General features: G+C 38.3%; 1 protein-coding gene across 3 annotated transcripts in view; it reads left to right on the top strand.

Moving 5' to 3' along the window:
- The window catches only part of WDR7 (WD repeat domain 7), a 350,838-nt gene extending 340,826 nt beyond the window's left edge, over positions 1-10,012 (top strand). For all 3 annotated transcript variants that reach the window (XM_014570212.4, XM_075932629.2, XM_006116571.4), the window contains 2 exons: positions 1,552-1,656; positions 8,027-10,012. In XM_014570212.4, the coding sequence (XP_014425698.3) occupies positions 1,552-1,656; positions 8,027-8,230 (309 nt within the window). In that variant the 3' untranslated portion in view covers positions 8,231-10,012. The remainder of the gene's footprint in view (positions 1-1,551; positions 1,657-8,026) is intronic.
- Positions 10,013-22,020: the final 12,008 nt, after the last annotated feature.

The raw sequence follows: 22,020 nt of genomic DNA, 5'->3' as shown, positions 1-22,020 counted from the left end.
TTTTAAGACGTGATTGACTATGCATTTCCATTATTTGTAGACTTAACAGTATGAACAATAAATTCACTACAAATATAAAAGGTATGAAAAATATCAAATTTGTTATTATACGGTAGCGAGGTAGAAAAAAGTTCAGGCAATGGAAGCATTTCCATAGTAAAAACAACAGAGCTTGACAGATCAGTTTGCCCGTAGAAGAACTATTACTCCCACGTAACAATAAACTCTCAGGTAAATATTTTAGACCTGAAATTTAAACATGCAGGAGTCAGGACACGGGGTTTGAGGAGTGTGGGGGACTCAGTGCAGGGGTTGGGAGGTGCAGGAGTCAAGGTAGGCAGGCTCATGGTAGGGGTTAGGGTGGGAGTGTAGCCAAATCCCTGGAGCTGGTAGGGTAGTGGGGACTATACTGTCCAAGCACAGGGCTGGATCATGTGTGTGCTGTGACCGGACAGCTCAGGATGCCAGTAGCACCCAAAGCCCAGCCTCCTGCCGGACAGTCTCTTTCTGGTGTGCTGCACCAGGGTGCACCAGCTTGGTTCCACGTTTTGGTTACACAAAAATAGATTTCTTGTTGGCACTCTGGTATTGCTTTGCTGAATTTAGTCAAAATGTAGGAGATTTAACACTTTGGGATGCCATGCTTAGATATAATTATTAATGCCTAGCTCTTTTATCATTCTTTTCTTACAGAACCTTTAGCTTTCTCCCAAAGATATACAAGCTATGGATGAAAAATTCACCGAGGTTATTTGTAATTATCATTCTGTACTCTTGGTTTAAAATGTCAGGCATGAGATCAGTAGATGGCTATCCAGAAACCTTTGGTGGAACAATTATCATTGAAAAATTCACTGAGGTTTCACAGATAAGGCATGAGATTTGGAGGCTAAGTAATAAAAACTGGTCACTAGTAATATGACTATAAAGCAGTAGATGTCATTCCCTATCTGCCAGTTCCATTTTTACCACAAAACATAATATGAAAGTTGGCAAGCAAATGCCTGCAATTGCTACAATAACTACAAATAACCAAGGGAAGAATAATTGACGTAGTTAAGGTTGTAATTTTGAACTTTTTATTGCAACCTGTCAGAATCCCTGAAAATGGACAAATGTTCACATTCCTACATGCAAAGCTACAACAGATAGCATCATTGTTAACAGTCTGAGCAGAGAAGGCAAGGATGGCTTGGAGACTCTATTACTTTGTATCTAGTTTTGGACTGATGTGCAGCAATGGAATAGCATGGGAAAACTTCAGTTGCTGCTGCACATGCTGTAGTTTTTCTGCCCTCAAAGCTGTGCCACCTTATACTAGCACTCAATCCACTTTCATTTAAGAAATAATAAAATATCATTTTGCCCTACTATGATCTCTTTACTATACTTAGTTTTAACTGACAATTATGACCTGTATCTGTCATTTCTGTACGTACACACACACACACACACACACACACACACACAGTTAGCTTTGTGTCCTGTGAGTGTGTGTGTGATTGTAATTGTGTTGAGTAATTTTCTAAATTATGTTTTTTTCCTTGTTAGACTATCCATGGTCATAAAGGGCCAATAACTGCTGTGGCTTTTGCTCCTGACGGACGGTACCTTGCCACTTATTCCAACACAGACAGTCATATCTCTTTTTGGCAGGTAAGTGTATATACACAAAAGATGAGAATACATAAATGATGGTAGTATTGCAAATGGGGTAGAGCAGGGGTGGGGAATCTTTTTGAGGTCGGGGACCACTGACCCACAAAAAAATCAGTTGGGTTCACACAAGTAAGAAAAAAACCACCCCTCACCAACCTGGGCTTCCCAGATTCAAGCAAGTCGGGGTCTGCATCCAGCTTCCGGGCCTTAGGTTCCCCACCCCAGCAGTAGAGTTTTAGCATTTAGGGGGCAGGGATAGTTCAGCAGTTTGAGTAGTGGCTTGCTAAGCCTATGGTGGAGAGTGCAATCCTTGAGGGGCCATTTAGGGATCTGGGGCAAATCTGCCAGGGATGGTACTTGGTCCTGCCATGAGGGTAGGAGACTGGACTCCATGACTTCTCAAGGTCTCTTCCAGCTCTATGAGATGGATAGGTATATCTCCATTTGTATATACAATTTGGTTTGGTTTTTTTTTAAATGTAGTTCAGTTCTAGTGTAACCCCTGACAGAGATAAAAAATAATGTATCATTATGGTTGAAATAACCAGCATTTTAAAAAAATCAGGAAAATCCAAAAGTTAAAGCTGAAACCAGAATATAAATGTTATGTTGGACAATCTATATACAAATCTGTAACTCGCCACTGATTTTTCATTTGCTTCCCCTTATTTTATTACCCTACTAGTTCTTTTTCACATACTGTTGGTGATGCTGTCACACAAGCATGTTGATAAAGGGTAAAATTTTCAAAAGTGACATAGGCTCTTGGGTGCTTAAGTACCATTGTAAATCAATAGGATTTAGGCTTCTGAGTGCCTAAATTGCTTAGATGTTGAACTTTGGTTTCTTAATTAGTTAAGATAACATGTTGACTAATTTATTCATTCATGTTGTCTGTATAGATAGATTATAAATATAACTGTTGAATAAATATAAATGTATAAACAGATAAGCTCCTTGCAATAAGGACCTCTATCTATCTTAGGTTCTGATATATTGCCCATTATCATAATATTATCTGGGCCTCTGCCCCTCTCTCTCTCTCACTCTCCCCCCCCCCCCATCTCCCCCCCACACACTCATATCCTCACAACATACTTGTGAAATAGAGAATTACTATTATTCCCATTTGCAAAAGGAGAACTGAGGCACAGAGAGGTAATGCTACTTTATCAAGAAATAGGGTGTGCGCGCTGTGGCATTGAATTGAACCTTGGTCCCTGAGTTCCAAAAAGCTATCACCCAATCCACTGCACCATATCCTCTGTTTTCATGTTATGTCTGTGATTATCAATGCCCATAAATAAATAATAATAAATACTTTTGTATTGTTATTTTTAAATGTAAGGTTGTAGGTATTCCTTTTTTTGTTCATGTCTACACTAAAATGTATAACTCAAGAACATTAATGATTTTGGAACATCACAGACTAGTACTATATTCTTAATAAAATATCCATACTTTTATAATTTGTATTGATGCCTTGCAGATGTAAGGGTACGTTAATGATAGGCCAAAGAAGGGCCTGCAAGTAGTAAGTAGGCTCTCTAAGCAGGCATTTGGGATTTTATTTTTTTATTTCCTTTAAATTAATTTTTATGCTACGGCTTGAGAATTTGATCTAAGGTTATGTCTATACTGCGCTCTCTTGCACAAGAAAATATGCAAATGAGGCAAAGCAGTGAATATTGCTGCACCTCATTTGCATACTTAATGAGCCGCCATTTTGCACAAGGGGATTTTGTGAAAAAAAAACCCTCTTGCGTAAGAGCCATTCTGCTTGAAAAAAAGTGAAAGAATGGCCCTTGCACAAGAGGGGATTTTTGCGCAAAAAGGAGCTGTGTAGATTTTTGCTCACCCATGCGCAAAAATGGTGGCTCATTAAGTATGCAAGTGAGGCACAGTGATATTCACTGCTTCGCATCATTTGCATATTTTCGTGCACAAGAGAGCGCAGTATAGACGTAGCCTAAGTGTTTTAATCAAAATTCTTATTGGTGTTAATATATATTTATATTATATAGCGCCAAAAGTTAACTGTGCACACTATAAAAAGCAGGATAACAACATACCTACACTTTTGAGTTTAAATTCATAGTTTGAACAATCTTTTTCTTTCTTATGTTGTTTTTGTTTTAATCCTGCAAAGAGCATTATTTCTTTAGGTTTTTTTTCCCCCCTTAGCAAACTGTGCAATTGGGCTAAGTGATACAATAGGTTTGTGAAGCCCTATTCTTTTTTCCCGTCTGGAGCTAAGAGTTTAAATTCTATTTCAGATCACCAGAATACAGTGTTTTAATAGTTGCAGTTTTGTTCCCCTTTGACCATAACAAAACATCAGCAGTCAGTTTAACATGATTGCCAGAACCCAAGACATAACAGGAAAGAAATAGCAAGTAAGGGTAAAGATTTGCTGGTAAACTTGGATGGGAAAATATGTACAGGACTACCCTCAATTATGCATAACCTGTTCCTTGCTTCCATGTGCAATCAATTCATATGTAATTCTAGAAGAAAAATATATTGGCATTAATATCATCAGGTTATTATTTCTTTACATTTAGTTTCCATTCATTTTTTTAAAAATTATCATTCACCTTTACCTTACATATCATTAAGAGTTTTAAAACACATGCATTTAAATCAGAAAATGAACTCAAATGGCCAAAGGATATAAAAATGTTTTTAAAATAATAAATTTAAATAATAGTTGTCTGAAAACAGTAGGCCTGCAGGAAAAATACCCATCAAAGATGGTGAGTTTTGCCAGTAGTAAGACTGCAAGACTGGACCCAGTATGCCTGCAAATGTTAGTTAATGGTTTTCTTAATATTCCACAATTTTCTGTATGCCACTCAGCAAAATTGTACACACCATAAAACATACTGAGTTATTGTCTATAATATGTTGTGCTTTCTGAAAGAGTGAATTAAGAACAGTAAAAATGTTCAGCTATCAGTATATATACTTAGTTCAACTACCTGGGAAGATCTGGAAATCAGTCAGGCTTATTGATTTTGATCTTTTACGTAGAATAATAGAAAAGGGACCTTCGTTTTAAAAAATGTTATATTCAGGGAGAGGTTTAAAAAGATGACTCACCAGATTTTACTGTGTATAAATCCATCCCTGTTAAGCTGGTTTATACATAAAGAGTTAAAAGTACGTATGTGTTTAGTTTTAAAATGTGACCTCGTGCACTAGTGATTTTTTCCCCCTCTGTGTTCTATTCAGTACTATTATTAATGCAGGAAAATCAGTAACATTAGTCATCTTAAAAGGGTTATTACTCAAGATGATTTAAATTGTGAAAATGTCAGTGGTGCTTGCATGCTCCCTGCTAGAGATGCCATGATTTACACTCTCTGACACCATTCTGCTGCTGAGAAGGGCTAGAAAAAGTAATGGCTTATATTTCGTACTGATCAGAATTCAGAACATGGTGTCAGCAATAACACATCTTAAATGTCCTAAGATTTGCCCAGTTTCATGTGCCCAGTTTTAGTATCCATCTGGACCATCACCTACCTATTGTACAGAAAATTAGCATCTTGATAAATTTTTATATAGGGAGTATTTCAAAAGTATTGGAGCATTTAAGAGAATAGAAATGTTTGAGGGAGTTTTTTTCCCATTTTTAAAATACGTAACAAAATATAACTCAAAAATATTTGCCATTTTTTCAAAGAATAGAGATCAACAGATATGTTGAAATGTTTTGTCTCTTAATATTTTGTTTATGTAAATCCCAGAAAGGAGGTGAAGCTTTGGTTGTTATTTTTTAAAAAGGATTATCACAGAATCTCAAATATTTAGGGCTGGAAGACACCTAGAGTCATCGGGTCCAGCCCCCCTCCACTGAGGTAGAACCAATTAAACCTAAGAAGTGTGTGTCCAATCTGTTTTTAAAGACCTCCAGATGTGGGGCTTCCACAGCCTCCCTAGAAGCCTGTTTCAGAGCTCAACTATTGTTTTAGAAAGTTTTTCCTAATATTTACCCTGCTGCAGATAAAGCCCATTACTGCTTGTCCTACCTTGAGTGGACATGGGAAACAACTGATCACTGTCCTCATTATAATGGCTTTTAATATATCTGAAGATGGTCAGCCCCCGCCCCCCACAGTCTTACATAAGAACATAACATAAGAATGGCTGTACTGGGTCAGACCAAAGGTCTATTTAGCCTAGTAGCCTGTCTGCCAACAGTGGCCAGCACCAGGTGCCCCAGAGGGGGTGGACCGAAGACAATGATCAAGTGATTTGTCTCCTGCCGTCCGTCTCCAGCCTCCGACAAACAGAGGCCAGGGACACCATTTCTATCCCCTGGCTAATAGCCTTTTATGGACCTAACCTCCATGAAATTATCTAGCCTCTCTTCTTTTCTCAAGTCTCACAAACCCAGGATGCTGGAGGCTGTTTTGTTTTAAACTTTTCTCATAGGTCAGGTTTTTTAATCCTTTTATCATTTTTTATTGCTCTCCATTTTATTCATCTGTTCCCTAACATGTGATGCTCAGGATGGGACACAGCTCTCCAGCTCAGGTTTCACCAGTGCCAAATACAGGAGAGGACAGTTACATCCCATGTCTTATATATAATACACCTCAGAATAATATTAGCCTTTTTTGCAACTGCATCATATTATTGACTCAGCTTCAATTTCTGATCCACTATATCCATGGATCCTTTTCATCAATACTACCACCTAGCCAGCTAGTCCCCATTTTGTAGTTGTGCTTTTTGGGTTTTTTTCTTCCTGAGTGAAGTACTTTGTACTTGTCTTTACTGAATTTCCCTTTTTTTATTATTATTTTTTATTTCAAACAACTCTGTAATTCTCTATGCCCCTACCTTATTAATTTTATCTAGACCACATTTCCCTAGTTTGCTTGTGAGAATGTCATATAGGACTGTGTCAAAAGCCTTACTAAAGTCAAAATCAGTAGGGACGACAGCCCGCAATGGCAAAAGCTGTGGGGGTCAGCTCCACATCCCTAGAAGGGTCAGGGCTTCAGATGGAAGGGGCAGGACTGGAGCAGCTGACCCTTATTGCTGCCCAGAGCATGACTCCCCCCAGCCCAAGCGACACATGGACCACTTGGTGTGGCACTCCTGCAGCAATTCAAAAGGGCTCAGGACTCTGGCTGCCATATTAGAAATGGCAGTGACCAAGAGCCTGGGCCCCTTTGAATTTTAGAGCCCCAGGACAGCTGCCCTCCTTTCCCTCACCCCCTACCCATTGGTGGCCCTCCTCTTTGGTGTCAAAACATATCACATCTACGGTTTCCTCCCCCTGTACCCCTCCCCCCATTCACTAAGCCACTATTTTCTATAACCTATTACAAAGGGATTGTTTATCAATTGTTTCAGTATTTTTCCAGGTATCTAAGTTAGTTTTACTGGTATGTAATTCACTGGGCCTTCTTTGTTCCCCCTTTTCAAAGATGGGATTATTATGTTTGCCCTTCTCCAGTCCTCTGGGACTTCATCTGTCCTTCATGAGTTCTCTGTTATGCCATTGGGATCATTCCTGTTTGATCATGGAGCTATACTCCAGCATCCAAAAGGTCTTTTCCATCTGTAAATTTTTATTATTTTAACTTGTTCTAGGTGTGTGCATGTACAATATTCCCGCAGAAATATAATGGTCATAAATTATAATTTTATTACTTCCATTCTGAACTTCTGTTGTATTAAAAGAATATAAAAAAGTTGCAGGTGATACTTTTAATACAGTGAAGTCTGTCACTTAATACAGGTTTAAACTAATATGTTGGTTGAGATCTTACTATTTAATTTGAAGTAAACAGAATCAAAGGAAAACAAAATTTTAAAAAGGCAAATTCTGAGACTGGAATTAATTTCTTGCCACTAATTTTGTTTCTAAACTTCACTGAGTTTCAAGCATTGCAGAAGAATGTCACTTACAAAAGCCAGAAACTTAACTGCACTTTATTTTTCCATTTAGTCCATTTTTTAAAAAAATCACTTTTATCATGTCTTGCTGAGAAGAATGGAGGAAAACGTTTTAAAATATGGTTGTAAAAGTGTCATTGTAGATAATGTAATGTCTAGAGGGAAAAGGAAAGCAGTAAAATATGCACTACTGAATTTAGCACACCTAGTTTCATTTTGCAGAGTTGTATGTAGTTAATGGAGCATTTGCAAGCATATTGTTTAGATTCTCAGCACTTCTTTAATTTAAGAAACTGTTTTTGTATGAACTAAATAAAATTTTAATTGAAGGTCATGCAGCGCGTACTAGGCAGGTCTTATTAAAAGGGAAAACACTTTGTTTCAAATTAAATTATTCTTCAGAGGAAATCCTTTGGTTTCAATGTTGACTTTCTTTTTCCTATTACTGCAGATGAACACCTCTCTTTTGGGAAGTATTGGAATGCTGAACTCTGCACCTCAGCTCCGCTGTATTAAAACATACCAGGTGCCTCCTGTCCAGCCTGCCTCACCAGGTTCACACAATGCACTCAAACTGGCACGGCTGATCTGGACTTCCAACCGTAATGTTATCCTTATGGCTCATGATGGCAAAGAACATCGATTTATGGTCTAGAATCAAGTTCTCTATTGCTAGAAATACATTTTTGTTGTAAAATTCCCTGTAATTCCTTCTTTGTTCTTTTGTAACACTGGATTACCCACACCAGTGCCTGTATAAATCATCCAGTGGGACCAGCCAAACTGCAGCATTTCTGCATGGTTCCCTAGAGCAGAATCTTGCTTTTGCCAGCTATTGATTCAGAGGCATGCACAGCAGCTCAAGAGAGTGTGGTTATTCTATCACCATGTAGTTTTTCCTTGCCGTTGATAGGAGGGACAAAGATAGCTACTGGGAATGCTCTTGTTGCTTGGTGCAACAGAAGCTGAAAAAATCAATAACATTGAATTTGAACTCCTTGACTAGATCAGCATTTTCAAGAATCATACCGCAATCTCTGAAGTTGGGCTGAATCTAGTCACTTTTACCTTTTAGATTGAAGCAATGCAGAGCAGTCCCAATTATAAATATTATTTTTCTTTAGAGATTCTTAAAGAATCTTACTGTTTACCAAAAAGGTTCTATGTTTACATGTACTTTCTTCTAGTCACTATGGGGTGATCATTGGGAGAGGTGTTCTAGGATTTAGCTGCTAGCTTCTTGGGAATAACTGGCATGGGATTAATGAGGAAGTATATGAGGAATTACATTTTCAGGACAAAAGCAGCCTTTGCTCTCATTTTGAAGAAGTATATTTCCCTCATATAAAGCTTGAGTTGTTGATTGAATTAAAGTTATGGCATACTAGGCCATTGTTGTTGTGATCTGGAAGAAATAATGAGGAGTCCACATGTAAATACCAAGAGTCTCTTAAAGAGGAAAAAAGAAACTTGAAAAGAAGAATACTTATGCACAAAAGGTGTGTGGGAGGGTGTTCCATATGCCCTTTGCCTCTACTGCAGATATTTGTATTTCAAAAAGAGCTTTCTCTTTCCCACTTATGCTGGAATTTTCAGGGATATGAGAATTCTGCATTTAAGCCATTACATCCTATTTCTGTATAAATTATTGCAGTGTCACAAACTCACAGTATGGCTTCACTGAAGAACTGAGGGGTAAGAATGCAATTGCACTTGCTTGGAACACAGGTATCACTGATATTTAGCAACCGTGGCAAAAAAAATTATGGAAAATATGTAAAAGGTGAGTTAGTTGTTATTTGAATCCAATGTATTTAAACATCTCTCCCAATAAGAGAATTCTTCTGTAATGTAAGCTGTAATTGTTCACATTTTCCCTCTTTCTTACATATCTAATAATGTGAAAAATATGCTGGTTTATGCTCAAAGTAAAAACATCCATAAAATATTATTTTATTTAAACATATTGATATAAGTGTTTGTATAGCTTGTATTTTCTTTGCCATTTTTGTCTGGAAAGCTCACAGAAGAGAGAAGGTTCTCATTAAATAACATATAAAGTTAAAGGTGGTGCTTGCCAGAATGGGAATGAATGAACAAAAGAAAATAATGGCTTCTAAATTTAAAATCCATTTTTTCTAGAGGCAGTCTGTATAGTACGTTATCTATGAAAGTAGGCTCTACAGTCCAGAATCAACATACTTGTTTACTATAGTTTTTACAAAGTAAGAAATTAAGACCATTAGGAATGTTTATCTCATATTGCTGTAAATTTTATTCTTTCTAACTCTGACAAGGCTGTAATAGACAGTGGTGATAACATTCTGTAGTGGAATTTTTGATGCTTTTGTTTAAAGTAAACTTATACAACATGCATGTACTTCGTGTTTATAAAGATATATATGTAGGTCTCCATGACAAGAAGAAAAGAATTATACAGCATATACGCTATTTGTAGAATCAAATGCTATTGTGCTATAGGCATATGAGGAAAATTAAAAGGTACATTTTATTCATTCTTCCATAGGCATTCCAAAGTCATATTTACTTACAATAGTTTTCAGATACATACATGTTTACTTTTAACATCTAAATGCAAACATAGCAGCAGTGGGTATGCTAAACAAAATTTTCTTTAGTATAAAGCGAAAACATATCTTACATTATATGGGTGAGAAATGTTTGCTTTAACCTAAACATATAATGTAAAAGAAAGGGGGCAGTCTGCTTCCAGTACTGAAAAAATAAATGTAGCAAAAGCTACATTAGCAGAATTATCCAAGATTGACAACTTCTGCAAATGCCCTATTCAGTATATCTAGAGCAACAGTCAAGATTGCAATCTAATGTGGAGTTGGTGTTACTTGGCTGGAAAATGCAGTAAAATGTAGTGGGTGGAAATAGATTATCTAACTACTTAACTAATATTTGCACATTAGTTAAACACAAATCTCCATTTCAGTGACTTTGTCAACCTTACCCCCAAATTTCATCACAGATTAGATTTCTCAGCACTGCAGTAAAATTTGTGTTGTCATTCTAGTGTAAGCTTTTAGTATTTTATTGATTTGTTAGTACTGTATTTGGACTTGTCCTTGTAAATGTGGAGACATATGTGGCTTCATTGGCAGTTTACAAGCTAAAGATGACATGATGAGATAACTATGAAAATGTTGTAATGACTGAAGTCACTGTGTATGGTACACGATGAAAATGTTTGCCTCTCAAGAAACTTCTTGATTCCACTGAAATGCTACTGTGTGTACTATTAACGCTATGTACATATGTTTGTGAAATAAAACTGAATAGTCTTGAAGAATATTTATTCTATGTTATCATCCTACTTGTGATTTCACACACAATTTTTAAATTTTTCTTATCATGCTCATAAACAAATTCTTACGTTTATTTGAATAAGGTTACATTTGTTGGATGAAGATTCATGTGCAAGAGACTTAAAACCTTGTTAGCAAAAAAGAAGTTGGAATGTACAGAGGTAAAATGATTATTATCTCTTCTGTCTATGAGAGCAAGGTAAGTCAACCAGACGAAGACAGTGCTGATTTTCCAGAACTGCAGAAACACCCTCTGTAGTATGTGTAAAGCTATCCTTTCTTCTAGTTATCCCAGTCTTAGATCCCTCTTAAGAGGAAGAGAAATTGAACCAAATTATGTATCGAGATTTTCTGACATGGACTACTGTCCATTGGGAACTGAGCTGAGATTATTGAATCTGTTTAATGTCATACTTTGGTTTTGAATTTGTATCCCCCCTAGTAAAAAGCATTGTTTCATTTGAGCAAGAATAACAAAATTGATAATTATTGCTTTAAAAGATTTATCGCATAAGCTGTAAATGGACTCCTTGTTCTTTCTCCTAGTGTTCAGATAAGATAGTACAGTTTGAATTGAGTCAATCATTTACATAACAAGACTTTTTAAAAAAATAGATAAACACAAAAGGAGTTGGTTGCAACATATTCAAGTCCTCAATTTTCGAGGTGTGTGTGTATGTGTTAAAATCATTTGTGACACACATATTTTCTCATAGGTAAAATATGCTCAATAACAGTTGTGTTGGTGCTCACATAAGCTGATCAAATGTAGAAAGGGCATGACATTAATAGGAAGGTAAAGCCAGGCAGTACTGGATGAACTTTCACCTTTCACCTCTTCAGCTGACAGACAGAGTTGAGTGTTGAAAAAATCAATACTTAGGAGCCAGGAGGGAAATATTTTCAACCTCTAACTAGAGAATGTATTTTGACAAGGCCAAGATAATCCAAGCTGCACAGGAGAAAGAGAAAAGAAGACTCATTTTTAAAGCTTGACACTTCAAGGTGTTTTTGTACAATGGTTTAGAGAAAGCATCGATACATACAAATACCAAAGGTCAAAAAGAAAAGCCAGAAGAATTTCAAAAATTAGATGCACTGTTTCTGTGCTGTTTACTTGACCAGAATAAAGACTACAGTTAGGTTTAGCTTGTAAATATACTTTTCAATTAAGTGATCTCAGAATTTATCAGCTCACCCTGATTTACTAGAAATTAGACAATACCAGAAGTCTTTGTTTTGCCTTAAGCATTTTAATTATGTGGTAAATCTAGTTAGTGCCTGCTATATACCTACAGTCAAGAACTTTTATTATTTATGATTTGGCATGATTTCATTTTGACATGAAATGTTCAATATTTGTCATTTATGTGGCAATGTAAATTTTTGGGGGGGTAATTTAATATCTGGTTTTATATATGTTGCATACTATATAGAATGATTAAAATATCCATCATACCTTTTTTTACACCAAACCTACCTTACAAATCAATGAATTACTTGCTGGTGGTACGGAGACAAATTAAGCAAATGGAGCAACCCTTTTGTCTTTAGCAATAGCTCTTACCTTTAAAATCAATGGTATTGAAAAATGGATGTAATTTCCCTTATACCTTTTGAAAAGTATTCAAGCATCCTTAGCATGGACAACCACAAGAAAAAGACACAGTATAAAAGGTCCAAAGGATTATACCCCTATTATAGTGTTAGTGCTGCATATAAATCCAAAACCTAGTATTGAACACAAGTCCAGACTTTTAACTCAGACATGACTATATGAAGACTAGATTTACATGGAAAAAATGCATTTCAGAATAGCGTAAATGAAAAAATGGGCATGGGAACATTTAATGCAAAGCTTAATAGGACTTGAAATGTTGTCTAAAGCACAGCAGAGTTTTGTGCAGTCTGGAGAGAAAAGAGAATATATGATATACCGAGATCTAAATGCAAGTTGAAGTGAGGCAAGCCATAGATACAGATTTTTATGATAGAGGGAAGAATTGTAAGTCTTGGCCTATGAACATGTAAAGGGAAAAAAAGGTACTGAAGGGAGAGAACAAGATTAGGAAGTCCCAGGACAAAACAAGTTGAGAATGGGAGGAATGACCATCACAAACCACAGATGGAGGAGGATATAATGCTGGAAGGTGGTCAGGAAGAGACCAATAGAGTTAGTAAGGGCAGTTACAATGAGACTACCAAGTTTTGTTGACAAAACTTATGTCAATGACCAAGATTAACAAAACAAACAAAAAAATTGCCAGAGGGTGTTCACACTTGCTTCTTCTGTCATGCACTGTAGGTATGTACCCCCTTTTCCTCTCCTGTGCAGTGTTATGGGAAAGCAGAGCTGACACCTCTGCATCTTGGGATTTCCTCGGAGTTCACCCACAGCCTCCTCAGCTGCTGGGAGCAGCACAGTGAGTAGGTCTGTGAACTCTCTGTGCTGAGAAATGTCAAAGCAGTACAGCAACCAGTTCCCCACCTCCTGCGGTAGCAGTCTGCATGCTGCTGTATTCCTAGTACAGGGCAGAACAGGAGCATTCTAATGATTTTCTCTTTGTTCTCCAAAGGGAGCAACACACTCAGCTATCAGATACTTCCCAGAGCTTTGAAAAGGGAGAGGCTCATGTTTGAAAAGCAGCAAAGGTCAAAACACTGAGCAAAGCAATCAGGGCAAGCTTTGTGGGATATTGGCAGAAGCCAGTTCTATCGACAAAACAAGGGAGAGGAAAAGAAATATGTCTCTCATAGGAATGAAAGATTTTTATCTCTGAATCGGACATTTTTTCCCAACAAAAGTTCCCATTGTGTGTGTGCTCTCACTGTTTTGGTGACAAAACTTGGTAGAGTATATGTAGCCTGAGTGACAGAAGCTGGATTAGAAATTTTTGAAGATGGAAAGAAGGCCATCAAGGCACTGGCATGAGGGGCAAACTCTAGAACAGTGTTGCTCAAAGTGTTCCATGGGTCTGCTTTGGGAAAGCTGCTAGTGAGCCTGCACCACTTTGTTTACCTAAAGGGTCCATAGCCACAGGGCCTCGCAGTGCCAATTGGCTCCAGTTTGCCGTTTCCAGATAAGGGGAGCCATGAGACTCCATGGCAACAGTCAGACCTGCTAGCAGCTTTTCCAAAGTTGGCCTGCAGAACACTTTGAGAAACAGTGCTCGAGAACCTTGGAGGTAAAAGGGTAGAGGCAACTGAAGAGACAGAAGATCAAGGGAGTGATTTTTGTGGCATATAGAATACAAGAATGTGAATGAATGTTGAGAGGGAAAAAAGCCAAATGGGGAGACTGAGATAAGGGATGTGTTAATTACATAAGCATGTTATCTCCAAATTCCCAAATGACACTCCATGTGAATTGGTGCAAATTACTTAATGGCCAGGTTCTACTGATAAGTAATAACATCACAATAAGCATTACTGTATACCCCTGGAGTCCTACACCTGTGATAGAAAGAAAATTGTATTAAAAAATTAAACTTTTAAGGCTTGCTGCACTTAATTACATCAAACAGAAAGGAAGGCATACTTTGCCTGCTTTTACACGTAATTGTGCTTCTGCTTCTTTTTGTCAGGGACACAACTTCCATTTACTTCATTTGGGCAGGATTTCCCTCGTATTTAGTGTTAAACGTTGTGAAGAATGGAAGGGGTACTATCCTTTTTTGGACATCCCAGCCATTCAATTAACTGAATTGTCTGTAAGGGTTAAACCCAGAGACAGTGTTAGCAGGAAGCCAGAAGAGCCAATGAAAAGAAATTGTGAGTTTTTGAAAAAGCAGGATCTGCCTGCAGTAATTTTTTATGTGAGTTCAGAGCAAGAGCTAGGAGAGATGGACTGAGCCAGGAATTTCCAGCAATATCCATGCCTTAGGAGGACTAAACCCTGGAACAACAGATACGAGTAGAACAAGGAATGTTTAGTTAGATGTGATCAAGTTATTTTCTTTAATCTATGATTTGGTTGAACTCCTCTGTAGAGAGCCCAAGTCCCCCCGCACACACTGTAACTTTTAAACTGAATCCCAGGGAAGCAATTCTCTGCGTTTTAATCTGTTTTTTTTTTCAGTTACTCAATAACACCTAGCAACCAAGTATGCTTTACCAAGTATGGCTTCTTTGTTTTGTTCATAAAGGGATCTAGGGGTCATAGTGGACCACAAGTTGAATATGAGTCAACAGTGTGATGCTGTTGCAAAAAAAGCAAATATGATTCTAGGTTGTATCAACAGGTGTGTTGTCAGCAAAACTTGTGAAGTCATTCTGCCGCTCTACTCTGCACTACTTAGGCCTCAGCTGGAGCACTGTGTCCAGTTCTGGGCGCCACATTTCAAGAAAGATGTGGAGAAATTGGAAAGGGTACAGAGAAGAGTGACAAGAATGATTAAAGGTCTAGAGAACATGACCTATGAAGCCAGGCTTCATGAACTGGGCTTGTTTAGTTTGGAAAAAAGAAGATTGAAAGGGGACATGATAGCGGTTTTCAAATATCTAAAAGGGTGTCACAAGGAGGAAGGAGAAAATTTGTTCCTCTTGGTTTCTGAGGATAGGACAAGGAGTAATGGGCTTAAAGTGCAGCAGGGGAGGTTTAGATTGGACATTAGGAAAAAATTCCTAACTGTCAGGGTGGTCAAATATTGGAATAAATTGCCAAGGGAGGTGGTGGAATCTCCCTCTCTGGAGATATTTAAGAACAGGTTAGATAGACATCTGTCAGGGATGGTGTAGACAGAGCTTGGTCCTGCCTTGAGGGTGGGGGGCTGGACTCGATGACCTCTCGAGGTCCCTTCCAGTCCTATGATTCTATGATTCTATGTGTGCACATGCCTGAAACTGAAAGGTCAGCTATTAGGAATTACAGTTTGTTTTTAAGCTCTCTCCTGAGGGAGGGTTAAAGAGCTTGGGAGTACTACACAAGAAGAAATTCTATCTAAAGTGCATCATCCTGGGTTTTCAAAGGGATTTTTGCAATTTGGTGGTGGCAGCATACCACCCAAGGTCAGGGAATTTGTGACCTTGGGGAGTTTTTAAGGAGCAGCCTTTAGTGACAAGTATTTTACAATCTCTTGCAGGACCCACCTTTAGCATTTGAAAAGCCAGAGTGGGGAATGGCTTTGGCAAATGTCTTTTTTTAAAATCTTTCAATCAAGCTTAAGAACACAGCTAGAGTGAACTTTTCTAGTCTGGCACTCTCTGGTCTGGCATGATTTTAGTTATCTGGATGTCTGGTTATCATGTGTGTGTCCAAGTTTCCCATGGCCCTATAAAGCTGTCCTGGCTCTCAGTGCTCTGTGCTGGTATTAGCTTTAATTTACCTCTAAATGACTTCCAAGAGCCCAGCAAGCAGTGGAAGTGCTGATAGCCCACTAAGCATTAGCATGGTTTTTATGCTTTATCTGCTTATTTCCTAGTGCCAATACAATAAAATTGTCACAACACTAACACTTTGTTATGAAGAGAGCTGATAGTCCTTGGCTAGGCATAGGCCTATATAGGACATATCAGTAGTCAAACATTATTAAGCAGCATTGTTCTATTTATTTGCATTAGCAAAATAAAAAAAAAAGAACCACTTGCTACAATATTGATCTCCTATGGTTGGGCAAATTCTCTGGTTCGCCACCCTTCAGGTCCCAACGGTGCCAGCAGGGCTGGATTAAGGGAGAGGCTAGCCGGGCAGCCAACCTATGGGGGCGCCTGATTAAAGTGGTAAGGGGTGCCACACACCTGGGGGCGGGGCCACGCATGAGCTATGCACCCAGGGCCAGGCTGCACATGCGCTGCACACCCGCTGCCTGGGGTGTAACTATGGCTCAGTCTGGCACTGGGTGCCAGACTAGAGAAATTCAACCTGTATTTCAAAATGCAAGCTATAGAGGTTGGTATAAGCTAAATTGTATCAACTGTATTGATCAAAGATGTTCCCAAATAGCATGATACTATGTATTTCATATTGTGTTTATTTCTTGAAGACAATGGGCATCCCTCTCAGCTGACTCAGAGATGCCTGTAAACACATCTTACTCAGTTCTTGAATGTTTAACTAAAACAATGTTCTCATCTGGATGGTGGCTTAATTCCCAAAACTTTAAGATAAGATTACACCTATTAAGGTACAATCAAACTCTCAAGCAAATATCATATCATTTCAGTCTATTCTTCACACAAGTGTGAAGTAAAGGGCATTTTAAAGCCCTTTGAAATGAATTTACAAGGCACATTAATGAGATAATACAGAAAACTGCAGTGCACACTTCACAGGGCAAACCCAAAGCCTGAAAACCATTTTAGAAACATTTGGTCTTATATAGTGCCTGTTTTAATAAAAACAAACCCTGTACAAATTGGCTAATATCTGCAAGTAGATGGAGGAACTTTTATATGCTTAGCAATAGCTCACACATTTAGAACGTATATTGTTAACGGAATATTGGAGAGGAACCAAAGTTATTTCCAGTCTTCTGTGGTAAATGCTATAAGAGCTTTAATTATCAACAGAGACCAACAGAAGAACCCCAAGTTGAATATTTCATCTGATGAACAGCTCCTTTCACAGCATAGCATTCCCTAAATACTTCATTGCAGCAGGAGCACTGCCGTAAGCCCAAATCCTACTAGCAACTTGACCTTCTGTCCCAGGTGTAGCTACCAACCCAGCTATGCTGACTCCTTTGAGTTTAGATTTCCTTCTTGTTTATGTCTTGTTATTTGTCTGAGGTAGTTCTTTAGACCACAATCTGGTATATTCATGCTTAAATTTGACACTTTACACCTAACAAAGTCAACAAAGACGCTAATTATCTTACTTATTACAAAGATAGCTTCCCCAATTATCACCTCTAATATCATTAGCTCACAGACATTTACCGCAACCTCTCATCCCCCCTCTGTTCTGAAATTTGATTTGTCCTTTTCATATGTATTCTTTTTTTTATTATTGTATCTTTTGGTATATATGGTCATGCCAATTTTCTTCCACTATTTTGATCTGAGCAAGTGGGTCTGCCCACGAAAGCTCATCACCTAGTAAACCATCTTGTTAGTCTTTACATAGTCCTGTTTTTTGGTACATCCTGAGCTTGTGAACATCTAATTTCAATTTTGACAGATTACATTTCAGGTGCTTTCCAGAACTAAAACAACTGTTGTTTCTCATAATGCTACAAGGCTGGTTTCAAATATTTTCAGCTGTGGACAATGTCTTGGTTTTGCCGAAGAGCACCTAGGATTATTACAATTATCAAAAATCTGTATTCCCTTCCTGTTTAGAGGATAGAATTCATGAAGATTTAGACAGAGCTCTATCTTCTCCACCCTTCTACCCCACTCAAATCAGGATGCTTTTTCCTAGAAAACCACAAACAATACAACTTTGAAAAACTGTCCTCATCCCTCTTTTCTTCCTATACTTGATTAGAAAGCATGAGTACCTTTTCAACCGTCTCCCTTTGGAATACAGGATAGCACACTGGAACTCAGTGAACTGGAGAACACCCTGAACTGGAGAACAATGTGAGGAAAATATATAGCAACAACAAAAACAAATGACAAATTTCAAAATTGTTCCTTCAAAGTTATAAAAGTTAATTTCAGGAAAGCTTCAATTCAAAGGTTTGCAAAGCAGTCAGCAGCCAATGTGAACAGAAGACACAGCTGGGGCCTATACATCAACTATATAAAAAATTTAAGTTGATCTTACTGTGCAAATGAAGTTTTTCAGCAGCCATGCAGGTCTTTCCTGTGTTTGAATTTCTGGCATTAGAAGGTAGCTCCAAAGGGTACACAATCTTGTCCTATTTTTATCACACAACTTCAATATTTAATATGTTTAATGATGGTAAGTTAAACTAAAATAAGACAACACTGGACAGAATTAGGAGAAATTGATGGGGCTACAGTGAAATCTGTGCTTAGCAGACAAAACTAAGTAGAAAACAATTACTAAGGGGATCTTCCTGTGAATTCAAGTAAGCTGTTCTGGCAATACCCAGCTGTTAGCAAAGAGCCAAGACTTTAAAAATAACAATAATAAATGCATCAGAAAAAAAGCAGCAGTAAAAATATGCATTGTGCAGGCTGGGTCTTCAGTGTAAGGAATTAGCACTTTATGGCAGCAGTAGCCCAAAGAGAGTTCTTTGAACTGCAAGCCTCATGAGGGAATTCCCCTGATTTCTGATGTCTGCACATTAAAAATTAATCTTGTATGAAAAATTAAAAGGTGAAACTTTCCTGTGGGGCAACATCACTTTTTTGTTGATTTAATCTTTTTAAATGAAGGTTGAGTGGCATCTGTGAGGAAATATGTGTTATTTTGCAACACTTCTTAATTTGAATTTATTTTGCACACTGGAAAATGATGTGAAAAAGAAACTCTGCCTTAAAAATAAGCAATAAGCTTTGATTTTTTTTTCCGACCATTTTTCCAACATTTTTAGCTATGTTGATATCCGTGACATGATTTGCTATGCAGGTAAATTCCTTTCCTTTCATTTCTCACTATCATTTAAGAGCCTCATTATTCTATTGTGAGATGGACATACATAGGAAAGGCATTGCAAAGCCATGGGTCCATTCTGTACATCAGTGGTTCTTAATCAAGGGTTCATGTACCCCTGGGGTACTGTAGGGTTGCCAGATGGTTTCAACAAAAATACCGGACACACTTAACATTACATCACAATCTACATTACATCTTCTCTAGAAAATACCAGATGTATATTTTCTAATTTGTTTCCTGAACAGAAAGCTTAAATATTGGACTGTTCAGTTCAAAACCGGATACCTGGCAACCCTACTGAGAAGTCTGCCAGAGGGCTCATCAACTCATCTATATATTTGCCTAGTTTTAGAACAGGCTACATAAAAAGCACAGGTAAAGTCAGTACAAACCAAAAGTCATACAGACAATGACTTGTATATAGAGCAGTATAAACAAGACATGAAAATGAAAGTGCAATATTTATATTCCAACTGATTTATTTGATAATTATATGGCAAAATCAGAATGTGAGCAGTTTTACAGTAATAGTGTGTGATTGGCTTTTGTATTTTTGTCTGATTTTGTAAACAAGCATTTTTTAAATGAAGTGAAACATGGAAGTAAGCAAGACAATTCAGACTTCTACAAGGCATACAGTAGTCTGGGAAGATTGAGAACCACTGAAGAAGGTGTTTTAGATTCATGGTTGTTCTGAGAGGAATGCTACAGCTACATGCATCGTTCAAATATTAAAGGCCACCGCAAAAAAAAAGCTGTTCTTTGCTTTTATAAGTCTCACTTTTGTTGTTGACAGGTTCTATTGTTTATGATTACACAGTTGTATTACAGTAGACTATGAGCCATGGGGCACACTCATCAGCACTTTGAGAATCAAACCCAAAAGATTATGAATGTAATCTAGAAGTTGGGGGGAGGTAATGTAGTATCCAGCGCACTCAGGTGAAGTGCTTACACTAACTTAATTATTTAGCAAGCAGGAGCAATTAATTGAGACCACTGCAATCATTTCCTGGCACAATATACTTGAAAATACAAGGTTGGAGTTTAAAAAAAAATCTATCAGTGAAACGAGGTATGCATCCAGTAAGAGGCTAGCTTTATAAAAATATTTTGATTAGCTGTTGCTAGCTAGGTGACTAGGAGCACTGAAGAGTCTAGAGCAGTGGTTCCCAACCTTTTCCAGATGGGGACCCATTTTGACAATTCAGGAAGACTTGGTGACCCAAGGCAATTCAAAAACTGTTGCAGGGGGTACAGAGCCACCTGGGGCGACACTTGGCGACCCTTTTAAAATGTAATGGCGACACATATTTGGGTCCCAACCCATAGGTTGGGAAACCCGGGTCTAGAGGGACTGTGAGATTCTACCAACTCAACAATTGAAGGGCAAACTCTCTTGTGTTTTTCATTGTGAGTGAGGTTATGGTGTGGCTCATCATGAGGAGTTGCATTTATTCCATTTAAATTCTGTTCTGCCACTCTGACAAAAGCAAACAGCTCCGTTCAGATCTGAGTGAGGAAGGACCAGAAGAACCTGTGCAAGGCAGATCCTCCAACATAGCTACTGCGCCTCTGAGAGCTACAAGCAGACTTCCATGCTACCAGCCAGGAAGCCTCCACTGCATGGGGCTTTCCACCCAAGGTCCACACATTCCCAGCTCCTTAGCCCAGCCAGGCCTGCTGGGGGATCAGCAAAGAGATTCAAAGGGGCCTGAGGCTCCTGTCTGCAGCTGCTGCTACTGTGGCAATGGGGGCAGCCCAAGCCCCAGCCCTTTAAATCACCCCAGGAGTGCCACATGCTCTGTGCATCTCTTAGGTGTCATGGAGGGTCGGCTGCCTCTAGCCCCACCCATTCTGGGAATGATCCCCCCATACCTGGCCCAGACACCCGTGCAGGCTGTCAGCTCCCCTGTGCCCGGAAGATCTTCATTGGCTCTGTTGCCATGGAGCCTTAACAGTAAACTAGGCTTTGTCTATACTATATGGCTTTTAGTAACACAGGTGTGTCAACACAGCCATGTTGCTAAAAGTCAAGCAGCGTAAACACGTTTGCCACTTTTGCTGACAACATCTTCTACCCCATAAGAATGGCATTTGCTTTGTCTGCCGGAGAGCGCTCATAACAACAAAGCACTGTTTACACTGGTACTCACCAAGGTGAAGCTTTTGTTGTTCAGGGTTTTTTTATAAGCATTTGGGAATGATAAAAGCTTTGTTGCTCACTTGCCAGTGTAGACAAAGCAAACTATTCGTTTTCATCTCTCACTTCTTTCCCTCCCTCCATCTATTTTTGCATTTCTGCTATGTGAAGAATGCATCGTTCAAATATTAAAGTTTCCCAGGGACATGGAATGTCTCAAGTCTCCCTCTTCTTGTTCAGTGGGCTTGAGGAGTGCATCCTATGATGACTCTACTTCCCCTCTTGGATAACCTTTCTCTCCATATCTAAAGTATGGATCTAAAGCACTGACTCTTAAATCAATGCAATTAATGTTAATTTTAATTTATACTGGTCCCTAAAGGGAGACATAATTTTTGTCCAAGTTGTACACTTCCTGCCTGATGTGAGTATCACGGTTAAAAAGGATCAAAAGATACCAT

Source organism: Pelodiscus sinensis, chromosome 6 (genome assembly GCF_052426305.1).
Source record: "Pelodiscus sinensis isolate ZL-2025 chromosome 6, ASM5242630v1, whole genome shotgun sequence".
Lineage (NCBI taxonomy): Eukaryota > Metazoa > Chordata > Testudines > Trionychidae > Pelodiscus > Pelodiscus sinensis.
The sequence above is the reverse complement of the archived record's forward strand: the minus strand, read 5'-3'. Positions and strand labels throughout refer to the sequence as shown.